We start from the raw sequence: 13168 nt of genomic DNA, 5'->3' as shown, positions 1-13168 counted from the left end.
TAAAAAATTACCTCCATTTACCTGTTAGGAGAATAAAAAAAAAATTTGTAAAAAACTTATGAAATTTACTTCTATAGTAAGGCGCCACCTGGTGTTCACAGTGTGTATCGATGTGCATGGCCTTATAACTGACGGACATGCATGGTCAGTCACTGTGTGCAGTGTCAGATCTAGGGGTAGGGACCCTCTGATCACTGACCAGCTGCCTATTCCCCTTCACGTCAGGGATAAACCAGAGGAGTACACCATAAAAGACTGTATGTCACTCTGACTGCAGACTTATGAATCCCCACATGTGCACTGGTGGTGATGCAGCAGTGTCAGACCCGGGACCGGAGGGTATCTGTGCGTTATACATACTCCCGGCCAGTGGGTGTCGCCTCGCTCCATACACTGGATGGCTGCATCACTAGACGAGGCACGGCCTCTCTCAATATAAGTGTATGGAGCGAGACTTATTTAAGATTTACCACCTCCTATGACCAAGATGAAGTTTGTTATATCATTTTCTTTCCTTATTTTTTAAAGACTATTCTCTCTAAGAGAGGGAGGCTGGCAGGGCCGGACTGGGACAAAATTCAAAAAAAGGTTGCACTCTATCGTGCCAAAACACGTCAAATATGAAATACATGAAATATGAATTGCAAACTTGCTTTTTCAACAGTAGGAAAACATTTTTTTGAGGCGCTTAGCACAGAATTTGGCCAAATAGTGTGAGCCCATCAACCATCGTCAAGGTGGTCTCATTAAAAAACTGATGGGTCCCTGACCTCCCTGTCCAAATGTGAACACTTACCGAAGGCCAATGTCTGTATGCTTGGGTGAATATGGACACCTCTCTCAGCAAAGCCTACATATGGGTTGGCCGGAACCAAGTGTGAATAGATGTAATTAAAAACCAGATGGTTTTTAATTACATCTATTCACACTTGGTCAAATTCTGTGCTAAGCGTCTCAAAAATTTTTTTCCTAATGTTCAAAAAGCAAGTTTGCAATTCATATTTCATGTATTTAATATTTGACGTGTTTTGGCACGATAGAGTGCAACCTTTTTTTGTATATTGTATATGGAGGTAGCTGCTCCTGGTATGCACCTATTCACACTAGTTTGGATGTGCCAGTCTCTTTTTTTCTGGGACTAAAATTCAGCCCTGGCATTTGAAGTCAGACAGGCCCACTTGTCACATGGTGACTGTATAATCTCTTTGTACACTTGTAGGTTACAAGAAGTGAGGGGAGTGTAACACGACTATATAACATATAATTACAGATCTATCCAGCATTACAGCCCGGTCCTATTTATTGCTTTTAGTTGCAGTACCAAGAAAAGCCGCTACTTTACCTACACAACTGGATCTCATAGATAATGAAGGGATGAGACGACCAAAGGCTATGGAACCTCATTCTGATGCTTCATAAACTTTGCCTACAGCCACTTTTGGTTCCGCTGCGCAGCACGAGACCCGGTGACTCTGAAGAGCGGTGACATCAGTAACGTCACCACTCTTCAGATATTCCTGGTCTTGCGCTGAGCTCGGCGACTGTGAAGAGTGGTATTGTTATTACCGTCACCGCTCTTCAGAGTCGCTGGGTCTCTCCAGGTCTGGGCTAGTAGTGGGGGTGTCTGATAGACACCTCTCCATTACTTACAGCAGGGATTGATAGCAGCTGACATCAACCCTAAAACTCATTACACATACCAGAATTAAATGCTTTGGCTGCTGGGAAAAGCAGTAGAGTTAGCGCTATTCCCAGGCGCCGGGTGCCAACTACAACTGTCACCATCCTTGCCTGGTCTCCCTGCGAAGCATTTCTGTGTTTACATGCGCTGATCTCAGGCCACTAAACAAGTGTGATCGACAATACTGAAGTCGTTCGATTGTTTCCCGGCCTCTTTACACCAACTGAGAAAGAATGATAGGGACAGAACAATCACAATTAGATCAATCTGTCCCCATACAGCATCATGTTATCAGCAGCACATCTACAGTTTACACCGGCGATGTGCTGCTGAGAACAAGGATTTCTGTTCCCACATAAACAATCCAATCACTCCATGAATAGGCAGCATTTTGCTTGTTTAGTATAATACACCCCATAGTCCTCCATATATTATAATGTGCACCACAGTCCTCCATATAGTATAATACACTCCTCATTCCTCCATGTAGTATAATACACTCCTCAGTCCTCCATATAGTATAATACACTCCTCAGTCCTCCATATAGTATAATACACTCCTAGTATACGAAAACGTGGAAACTCCAGCTCCAATAAAATGGCAAAATTCTTTATTAGTCCAACTTCATTAAAAAGGACATCCTTACAAAGTAACAAGGACGCAGGCATGAATAAGATCCCGTGTGATCGAAACGCGTTGCCTATATTCATGTAACCACCTGCGTCCTTGTTACTTTGTAAGGATGTCCTTTTTAATGAAGTTGGACTAATAAAGAATGTTGCCATTTTATTGGAGCTGGAGTTTCCACGTTTTCGTATACTGCAATTCCTTGGCGTCTTGGTCTGGACGAATCTCCGTGCTCAATTATCTATGGTCTGGTTGGTGAGCTGGCTGCGGCTTATTGCCGTTTATTTTTTTCTATTGCATAATACACTCCTCCATATAGTATAATACACTCCTCATAGTCCTCCATATATTAAAATACACTGGAATTCCTCCATATAGTATAATACACTCCTCAGTCCTCCATATAGTATAATACAATCCTCAGTCCTCTAAATAGTATAATACATTTCCTCATAGTGCTCCATATAGTATAATGCCCCGCCATTGTCATCCATGTAGTACAATTCACTTCCCATAGTAGAATACACCCCATAGTTCTTCATAAAGTATAATGTATTCCCCATAGTCCTCGATACAGTATAACGCAGCCCACATATAGTATAATGATGCCACCCCAGAGTATAATGCAGCCACCCCACAGAATATATTGTAGCCCCCTGAGTATAATGTAACCCCCCCAGAAAATATAATGCAGCCTCCATAGAATGTAGCTCTTCCATAGAATACAATGCAGCCCTCCTCATATAGTATAATGCAGCTCCCCATAGAATATAATGTAGCCCCCTCAGAGTATGATGCAATCATCCCTCATAAAATATAATACAGCCCCCCATAGAATATAATGTAGCCCCCAGAGAATGTAATACAGCCCTTCCCCATAGAATGTAATGCAGCTAGCCCCCATAGAATGTAATGCAGCCAGCCCCCATAGAATGTAATGCAGCCAGCCCCCATAGAATGTAATGCAGCCAGCCCCCATAGAATGTAATACAGCACAGCCCCCATAGAATGTAATACAGCCCCCCCACAATAGCCCCACAATCCAGTTATCACTCATTGATATATTTAAAAAAAAAAACACTCTCCTCACCTCTCCTCGTGCCCCGCGCTGCTCCCGTGTCCGGGCTCAGCGTCTGCAGTCTGCCCGCCCAATACACAGCAGGTGCGCGATGATATGATGTCATTGCGCACCCGCAGTGTCAGAGGCATAGCGGGGAATGATGGGAGAGGGAGCAACAGCAGACGCTCTCTCCTCCATCATTGCATTCAACTTACCGGCGTCTATGACGCCATATAGTTCAATACGGGGCGGGAAGTGTGCTGACAGTGGGCGAAGTGTGCTGACAGAGGCACACTCGAGCGGCCCAGTACTGCCACTGGCCCTTCTGGCATTTGCCAGAACTGCCTGATGGCCAGTCCGGCCCTGGAGGCTGGCGTAAGCTGAAGTCTCTCCACATCCCTCAGTAAAGTAACACTACAACTTTCTGAAACTTCCTGCCCCTGGGCCGGGAGGTAACACTGTAATGGAGAAGCTAAACTCCTCAATGATTGAATTTGCGCATGTTTTTGCCTACTTTTGGCCTGTTTTCCATCTGTGTTTTTTTTTTGTAAACTTTTTTTTTAAGGAATAAACGTTACAAACATACAGAAAAAGAAATCAAGATTGCATTAACTTATGTAAGATTATACATAATAAACAGTAATGTAGATATTATAGCACTGAATTAGCAAAACATAATTGTAATACATTATGATATACAGTGGCTTTCATAACTATTCACTCCTTTGGCATTTTTGATGTTTTGCTACCTCACAACCTGGAATTTAACTGTTTTGTTTTGAAGGCTTGCATCACTTGATATAAAGAACATGCCTACAACTGTGAGCAATTGGTTTTCTTTTTATTGTAAAGCAAACAACAAATAGAACAAATAACTGAAAACTTCAGTGAGCATAGCTATTCACCCCACCCCCTAAAGTCAATACACTGTAGAGCCTCCTTTTGTGTCAATTACAGCTGCAAGTTGCTTTCGATAAGTCTCTATGAGTTTTCCACATCTTTCCACTGGGATTTTTGCCCATTCCTCAAGGCAAAACTGCTCCAGCTCCTTCAAGTTAGATGGTTTCCTCTGGTGAACAGCAATCTTCAAGCCTGACCACAGGTTCTCTAAGGTTCTCTATTGGATTAAGGTCTGGGCTTTGACTAGGGCCACTCCAAAACATTTACACGTTTCTTCTAAAACCACTTGAGTGTTGCTTTAGCAGTATGCTTTGTGGTATTGTCTTGTTGGAAGGTGAACCTCCATCCCAGTCTCAAATCACTGACAGGCTGAAACAGGTTTTGATGCTGCCACCACTATGTTTCACTGTGGGAATGGTGCTCTTGAGGTGATGAGCTTTGTTGGTTTGGCGCCAAACATAGTGTTTACCTTTTGTGGCCAGAAAGTTCAATTTTGGTCTCTGCTGACCTGAGCACCTTCCTCTATTCATTTGGGGAGTCTCCCACATGTCTTTTGGCAAGCTCAAAATGAGCCTTAAAATTTCTGTGTGTAAGTTAAGGCTTTTTTCTGCCCACTCTTCCATAAAGGCCACCTCTATGGAGTGTACAGCTTATTGTGGTCTCTGCTTGGGAACTCTGCAGCTCCTTCAGGGGTAACTTTGGTTTCTGTGCTGCCTCTCTGATTAACCCCTTACCGGCATCGGACGTACTATACCGTCCGATGCCGGCTCCCCTGCTTTGATGCAGGGCTCCGCGGTGAGCCCGCACCAAAGCCGGGACATGTCAGCTGTTTTGAACAGCTGACATGTGCCCGTAATAGGCGCGGGCAGAATCGCGATCTGCCCGCACCTATTAACTAGTTAAATGCCGCTGTCAAACGCAGACAGCGGCATTTAACTACCGCTTCCGGCCGGGCGGCCGGAAATGACGTCATCGCCGACCCCCGTCACATGTCCGGGGGTCGGCGATGCGTCTCCATTGTAGCCATAGAGGTCCTTGAGACCTCTATGGTTACTGATTGCCCGTCGCTGTGAGCGCCACCCTGTGGTCGGCGCTCACAGCACACGTGCAATTCTGCTACATAGCAGCGATCAGCAGATCGCTGCTATGTAGCAGAGCCGATCGTGCTGTGCCTGCTTCTAGCCTCCCATGGAGGCTATTGAAGCATGGCAAAAGTTAAAAAAAAAAAGTTTAAAAAAATGTGAAAAAAATAAAAAAAACATAAAAGTTTAAATCACCCCCCTTTCGCCCCAATCAAAATAAATCAATAAAAAAAATATCAAATCTACGCATATTTGGTATCGCCGCGCTCAGAATTGCCCGATCTATCAAATAAAAAAAAGTATTAACCTGATCGCTAAACAGCGTAGCGGGAAAAAAACTCGAAACGCCAGAATTACGTTTTTTTGGTCGCCGCGACATTGCATTAAAATGCAATAACGGGCGATCAAAAGAACGTATCTGCACCAAAATGCTATCATTAAAAACGTCATCTCGGCACGCAAAAAATAAGCCCTCAACCGACCCCAGATCACGAAAAATAGAGACGCTACGAGTATCGGAAAATGGCGCAATTTTTTTTTTTTTTTTTTTTTTTTTAGCAAAGTTTGGAATTTTTTTTCACCACTTAGATAAAAAATAACCTAGTCATGTTTGGTGTCTATGAACTCGTAATGACCTGGAGAATCATAATGGCAGGTTATTTTTAGCATTTAGTGAACCTAGCAAAAAAGCCAAACAAAAAACCAATGTGGGATTGCACTTTTTTTGCAATTTCACCGCACTTGGAATTTTTTTCCCGTTTTCTAGTACACGACATGCTAAAACCAATGATGTCGTTCAAAAGTACAACTCGTCCCGCAAAAAGTAAGCCCTCACATGGCCAAATTGACGGAAAAATAAAAAAGTTATGGCTCTGGGAAGGAGGGGAGCGAAAAACGAACACGGAAAAACGAAAAATCCCCCGGTCATGAAGGGGTTAATGTCCTCCTTGCCCGGGCTAAGAGTTTTGTTGGGTGTTCCTCTCTTGGCAGGTTTGTTGTGGTGCCATATTCTTTCCATTTGATGATAATGGATTTGCTGGTGCTTCGGGGGAATCATCAGAGATTGAAATATATATATATATATTTTTTTTTTATGACCCAAACGTGACTTGTACTTCTCAATAACTTGTCCCTGACTTGTTTGGAGATCTCCTTGGTCTTCATGACGTTGTTTGGTTAGTGGTACTTCTTGCTTAATGGTGTTGCAGTGTCTGTGGCCTTTCAGAGAAGGTAGAGTGTGTATACTGACAGCCCATGTGGCACTTAGATTGTACACAGGTGGACTTCCTCTCACTAAGCATGGGACTTATGGAGGTAATTGCTTGCACCAGAAATTTTTAAGGCCTTCATAGCGAAAAGGGTGAATAAGTATGCACAAGCCAATTTGTAGTTATTTAATCCCATAAATTTAATTTAAGTCTTAATTTTTCTCACTTCACCAACTTAGACTATTTAGTGCTGATTCATCACACACAAATCGGACTACAAAAATATTTAAACACAGGTTGTAATGTAGCAAAATAGGTAAAAAGCAAAGGGGGTGAATACTTTCGCAAGTCACTGTATACAGACATGAAGCACAACTGAAATAGCAGAATTACATGAATGCAGCAGAGATCTAAATATAGATTTGCTCCAAGCAAGATACCTTCATTCTGGTCTAGTTTATGTGAGAATCCCCATCATATATATTTTGATTCCTGGACAACATCAAGTGATGTAGGGAGAGAGTGAGGAGGACAGTGCGCCGGCTGACAGTTGTATTAGAGGCGAGTCACACCACTGTGCCCAAATTTTGAGGAGTTTTTGAGGGCACCCTCTGTTCTTATATATTATATATTCAAATGTAGTATTGTGTATTTTTTAATTGTGTAATAGTGGGGGCCCACCCATCCATCTTAGTGCTATTGCCTTACTAACAAGAAAAGTTGTTTCGCAGAAAAATATCTTATAATGGGGCCACACTTGTTTATGTACAATTCCGAGTCCAGAACCCAATTTCTGGAATGCAGCCAACTGGAGCGCCTATTATTTGTGCTAATGTTCTGATCACTGCATTCCAATATCATCAAGTGATCGTACAATTTCAAATAAGGTGCCAAAAATTTGCACCTAAATCACCACACCACACCTTCATGACCAATAACATATATATGCATCATTGGCCGTGTTCCATGCTCAGTGCCGGAGCCCGCATCTCACCCCCCCACTTTATGGCTGATTTAATTAGCCATCAAGTGCCTCCAACAGACACAAGTGGAACTGAGATCCACCCGCGGCTGTTAATCAGATAAATGCTGCTGACAATCACTGACATCGTCATTTAACACTCAGCAGCCAGAAGTGTGTCACAAGTACCGCCCATTAGCGTCCCTGTCACGTGATCGTAGGGCGCCGATGGGTTGTCACAACAGCTGGGGGTCTGCCTGTCATCATGATACTCCCGTGACTAGGAAGTGATGATTTTTGTTATACACAGCAGTGCTGAAGCACTCCTACATATAGCACAGGCAATCGGAAGATGGCAGCCTTAAGTCTACTAAGGGGACTATTGAACACAGTAAAAAAAAAAAAGTTTAAAAAATATTAAACACAAAAGTTCAAATCGCCCCCCTTTTGGCCTACTAAAAATAAAACAAAAAAATACACATTTTAGTATTGCTGCGTTCAGAAATGTCAAATCTGTAAACAGCGTTGTGAGAAAAAAATAAAAACTCCAGATTTACATTTTTGGGTCGCTGCAAAAGGCGATCAAAACATCGTATCTACCTCAAAATAGTATCAATAAAAACATGAGGTCAAACTGCAAAAAATAAGCCATCCCACAGCCCCAGATCACAAAAACTGGAAATGATACGGATCTCGGAAAATGGCGAGAAACGCAAAAACTTTTTTTTTAAACAAATTTCTGATTTTTTTTCACCACTTAAGTAAAAAATAACCTATACATGTTTGGGATTTGTGTTCTCGTACTGACCTGGAGAATCATATCGCCAGGTCAGCTTTTATGTTCATATGGTGAACATGGTAAATAAATTAAAAAAAAAAAAACAATTGTGGAATTTCACTTTTTTTTTTTTTGCACTTTCACCGCACTTGGAATTTTTTTCCCTTTTTCCAGAACACTATGTGGGAAAATCAATGGTGTAATTCATAAGTACAATTCATCCTAGAAAAGACAAGCCCTCATACTGCCATATAGACCGGAAAATACGAGTTATGACTGTTAGAAGATGGGGGAGGGAAAAACGAAAATGGAAAATCACCCAGGGGTGAAGGTGTTAAAGTCTATTTTATGCGTTTGTCTGGGTTTTTTTTTCTATATGTCCGCGATTGTGGGAGGACTTTGGGATTTCCAAATGTTTTGCCTGATTCATCAATTGTGATTTTTCAAAAAATTTGCAACCTTTGGCACCACTATACTCTGCCCATGGAGTGATTTTATATATATCAGTCATTACACCATTTGCAAAACGTACAACTTTTTGTGCTAAAAAAGTTGCAAAACTGGTCAAAGGCAAAAATAGACCTTTTTTTTTTTTTTTTTTACTTTGCACAAGATGCCTTTACCATGTGTGCCATTTTGAAGAATTTTTTGGAAAAAAATGGCAACCAATATCACTAGAAAGAGAAGTGACTTAAATATGAAAATGATAAACCAGGGCCTAACTGTGCACAGTGATACTAGTTGCATGTAGTTGTATGAGCAGCAGTGTAGGATGGATTCCTGTGTATTATGGGGCAGCAGGGGAAGGAGTATAGAAGGAGCAGTGGAGGTAAATCCTGTCTCCGCCTTCTCCTGGTGTAGAATGGCCACTGCTGGCTCTGTTGTGTTGAGAAACTCAGATTAACCCTTTATAAGCAGTTCTTTGAGAAGATTAACCCCCAAATGGACTGCAAACTGCATACGGACAAATTCATTACATGACTGATCAATAACAATATTCTGTGTGTAGTGACGTTCAGCCTCCTGGCACTAGGTGATTTTGTTGATATACTATCCTTTAGAGAAATAATCCTGAAGTGTATCTCAACGTTTGAGATTTGCTTTTTTGCAAATTTATGAGAAAAATTAGTAAATTAATTCTCCCATTATATTCTTTGGAACCGCAACAAAACAGGTGAAATAATGAGCCCATTCTGAATCGTTCTCAGATCTGACCACAAGGCTCAGGTACCACATAGAATCAGATCCCTTCTCACACCGGTTCATCCCAGAGATAAAGAGATCGTCACCAGGTTTTCAGTTCTTTCTGCTAAATGAATGTAAAGCCTGCTTCTCCGTAATACCGGGGGAAATCATCTCAGCTGCTCATGTTATTCATTTCAGAAATGTCCTTTTCATTTCATCTACTGTCACCTTTTAGTGACTTTTCCCAGAATTTTAAGGTGGTCATACAACTTTGTCTAAAATTGATCAAAGCAAACAATTGTAACCAAAATGATCGCTCTCCAGTTAAGGCCTCTTTCACACTTCCGTCATTTAGCTCCCGTCGAAATCCGTCGTTTTTTGAAAAAACAGGATCCTGCAAATTTTTCTGCAGGATCCTGTTTTTACCCATAGACTTGTATTAGCGACGGATTGTGACAGATGGCCATCCGTTTCATCCGTCGTGCACTGGATCCGTCGGAAAATATCGGTCCGTTGGGCGGAGAAAACGTTCAAAGGAACGTTTTTTTCTGCACGTCGGAAAATCGGTCAGCGACGGGTCCTGCGCTGTCTGTCGCTGGCTATAATGGAAGCCTATGGGCGCAGGATCCGTTACTGACTGTCAAAAGCAGGAATCCAGCGACGGGTTCCGTTTTTTTATTCTGAGCATGCCTGGAAGGATTTTCCAGTCAGGGGAATTCTCTCTCTCGCTCTCCAATTTTATACATTGAAACTGGATGCGTTACATCCGTTTTTCACTATTTTTAAGACATCCGTCGATACGTCACATCCATGCATTCTGACGGCCGCCTACCGACGGAAGTGTGAAAGATTGCTAACAATGAACAATCATTTTAACAGACTGATGACTCCTTCATTGCCTGGAGAAGAAAGATACAGTTACTAGTGTAGGAACCATCACTCCTGCAAGAATGTTACCAGAAAGATTCTTTGATATCATAGGACAGGTATGGCCATACTTAGTGATTGTAACACGGCCATCCATCCAGAAACCTACCTGTATCTCATTTATATGGCCCCATTACTTTATTCCTTATTCATCAGCTGATGCAGCACTTCTTTTTAAGGAGGACGTGAAAGCTTCATCTCCATTATGACCAAGAGATCAGCATAGTGTCAGGGAGTGCAACCTGCTCTAAATAAGCAAGGACCCCAAAAGATTAATCTGCTGCTTGACTCTTTTTTTTTTTTTTTAAGGTATCTTGAAAGGGGTTTCTTCAGAACAAAACGCTGATGGAGAAGAAGTGAGTAATACTCATTTGTCAACAGTACAAACTATTTCCTGCAGTGGATGTAAATTGAAATGATTGTGTCACTATGTCTTTACACCAGTGGTCCCCACCATTTATTTCTTTAAGAGCTACATTCAGCTCTGAGAGATGGTTGTAAGCCACATCCAGTGCTCTCCGAGTAGTGACATCCACTCATTCACCTTCCTTCTCTACCCCCCACCCCCTCGGGTACTGACATCCATCTCCCAACCACCAATAGGGATACCCAAAGCCCCCATTACTGGTGTAATGACAGCCATCACAGAGGCAGTATACTTACATTCAGGAGATCCCACCGTTCCGTTTTTTCGGATCAGGTTCTCACTACTGCATTCAACTCCTAGCATATTCTCAGACTGGTAGTGTCATCCTCTCTTGTCACCCCCTATGTCCAGTAGGGTGTCATCTTCTCTCGTCACCACCTATGGCACCTCCTGATCCACTCTTCTGACCACGGCTACTCACAAGTCACCGTCTAGAGAGCTGCTCTTCATAGCGGTTTGCGAGACCTGGTCTAGTTGGCAGGCACAAGCCACAGGTTGGGGACTTCATCTTTATGCCTTTTTATTGCATATAAAATGATTTTAAAAAGTTTTTTTCTTCATGTCGTCTACACTGTTATTTCTTCTGGCAGTTCTCACTGCGTATCATGGGTATGGGAGCGACTCTCACCCTTCTATTTTCTTCTTCTTGCAGGAAGTGGCTGCGGGCTGTGAACCACCAACTAGTCGCCTCCTCACAGAGCCGTCATAGTCTTGTCTCTGAGTTTGTAAGGCTGCCTCATTCCTTTGTGACTTTTTGCAAAGGCCTCGCCAACTACTGGCCTGTAAGGACAAGACGCTGCACTGATTGGAGGGGAATCAGACTGCTCACTGCCTTCTGTACTTAGTCATTTTATTATTCTATTTCCAACCCCTCTAGATTCAAAGGAACAAGTTTATATTGGTGAACCTGGAATATACTCAGGATAAAATGGCCGATGACAATGCTATCAATGAGTGAGACATCTGTCAGTCCATACGTAACTCCGCTGTGATAAATAATATTGAATACTCTTGTCTGGCACCACAGCAATTGTTCACTTTCATAGAGGTGAAATGTTCGAGCCTTGTTCTTTCCTGTGTCATCCGGATGTTTAGAGTTTGGATGCTTGTTCCTCACCACCATTCAGTGTCAGATAGCTGGTCTGTCACCACATTAATTGCACATTTGTTTTGTACAAGAGTCATAGTCTCATGGCCAGACGAGAAGACACACGTCATGAAGAGCAGCAGCTCAGTAATGTCACTTTCTAAAGGCTAATTTACGTGGCAGTTTTTCCACATACGAATATTTTTAGAATGGATAGCACTTGTACCTATGATAATTATCGATTATAATCGATGGGTAGTTCACATGTCTGATTTTGTTTTTTTTTCTCCCAACGGAGTGGTCCTATATTGATCTGTGTGTTGGCACAAACTTCAATAAGTCTATGGCTCCATGAAAATAATCGACAAGAACTCTGATGCCATCTGTGCGCTTGTTTGTTTTTTTTACAAACGGTTTCATACGAGAAGCTGGAGAAATCGCCATCAGTTTTTTTTTCTTCCTTCTGAGAAAAACTGATCAAACTCTGATGTTTTACCAACCAAACTCTGCTGACACAAAGATCTGAAACACTGATGAAACTAGAACCAGTTTTTGCATATGTAAAAAAATATTGATGTGTGAATGAGTCCAAACAGTAAGATTGTTTTGTTTTTTTTAACAATTGAGAGTATTTCTATTAAAGGCATATTGTATATAAAGCAATCTATACAAGTAGAAACCTGTATGACATCTGGAAGTCAGAGTAGGTGCTTAAAATGTGTTTCTAGTATTACAATAACCAAAGTATTCAGTAGAGGACAGACCATTGTGGTGTCCATAGGACTTCTGTGTTTCTCTTTTCATCTTCTTGGGGTACAACCAGATTTTGATGTTGTGATCTTACAGGTAATAGGAGTTGAGCCCCAACCAAATAAATATCTTACCAAACCATACAGCCTGACACAGCAAAGAAGCTGAAGCTAAAAAGCTAAACGTATACTTAATGTAAAGTGTGCCAGTTCGTTAGTCCATGGGCTCAAAAAATTCCAGTTTACTGCTGCAGGATTCATTTCTAAAGCCAAGAAGGAAAACAAAAATGTGTATCTTGGGCACCTCTGGCCAGTAAGGGCAAGTGCTAGGCCTCGTACAACATCATGAAGTTGACTAGCAAGCGCTATAGCCACTCAGGATGAAGGGCACAGAAGCGAATACTTGCCTTCATATAGAGAAGATACTTAAAAAAAATATTTTCATATCAGAGGGGTTACAGAATCAGTACAGACTGCGGGTACAGATGGAAGTTA

The 13168-nt window shown here is 41.9% G+C and overlaps 1 protein-coding gene across 6 annotated transcripts in view; it reads left to right on the top strand.

Annotated features, from left to right (window-relative positions):
• The window catches only part of CLCC1 (chloride channel CLIC like 1), a 95280-nt gene extending 82693 nt beyond the window's left edge, over positions 1-12587 (top strand). For 5 of the 6 annotated variants that reach the window (XR_011315067.1, XR_011315069.1, XM_069737324.1 and 2 more), the window contains 2 exons: positions 10720-10766; positions 11490-12587. Coding sequence is in view for 3 of the 6 variants with exons in the window: in XM_069737324.1 (XP_069593425.1) it covers positions 10720-10766; positions 11490-11546 (104 nt within the window). In the remaining 3 variants the exon portion in view is untranslated. The remainder of the gene's footprint in view (positions 1-10719; positions 10767-11489) is intronic. The other variant, XR_011315068.1, reaches the window with a different exon arrangement.
• Positions 12588-13168: the final 581 nt, after the last annotated feature.

Source organism: Ranitomeya imitator, chromosome 8 (assembly GCF_032444005.1).
Source record: "Ranitomeya imitator isolate aRanImi1 chromosome 8, aRanImi1.pri, whole genome shotgun sequence".
Lineage (NCBI taxonomy): Eukaryota > Metazoa > Chordata > Amphibia > Anura > Dendrobatidae > Ranitomeya > Ranitomeya imitator.
Note: the sequence above shows the minus strand (reverse complement) of the source record. Positions and strands in the feature narration are given on the sequence as shown.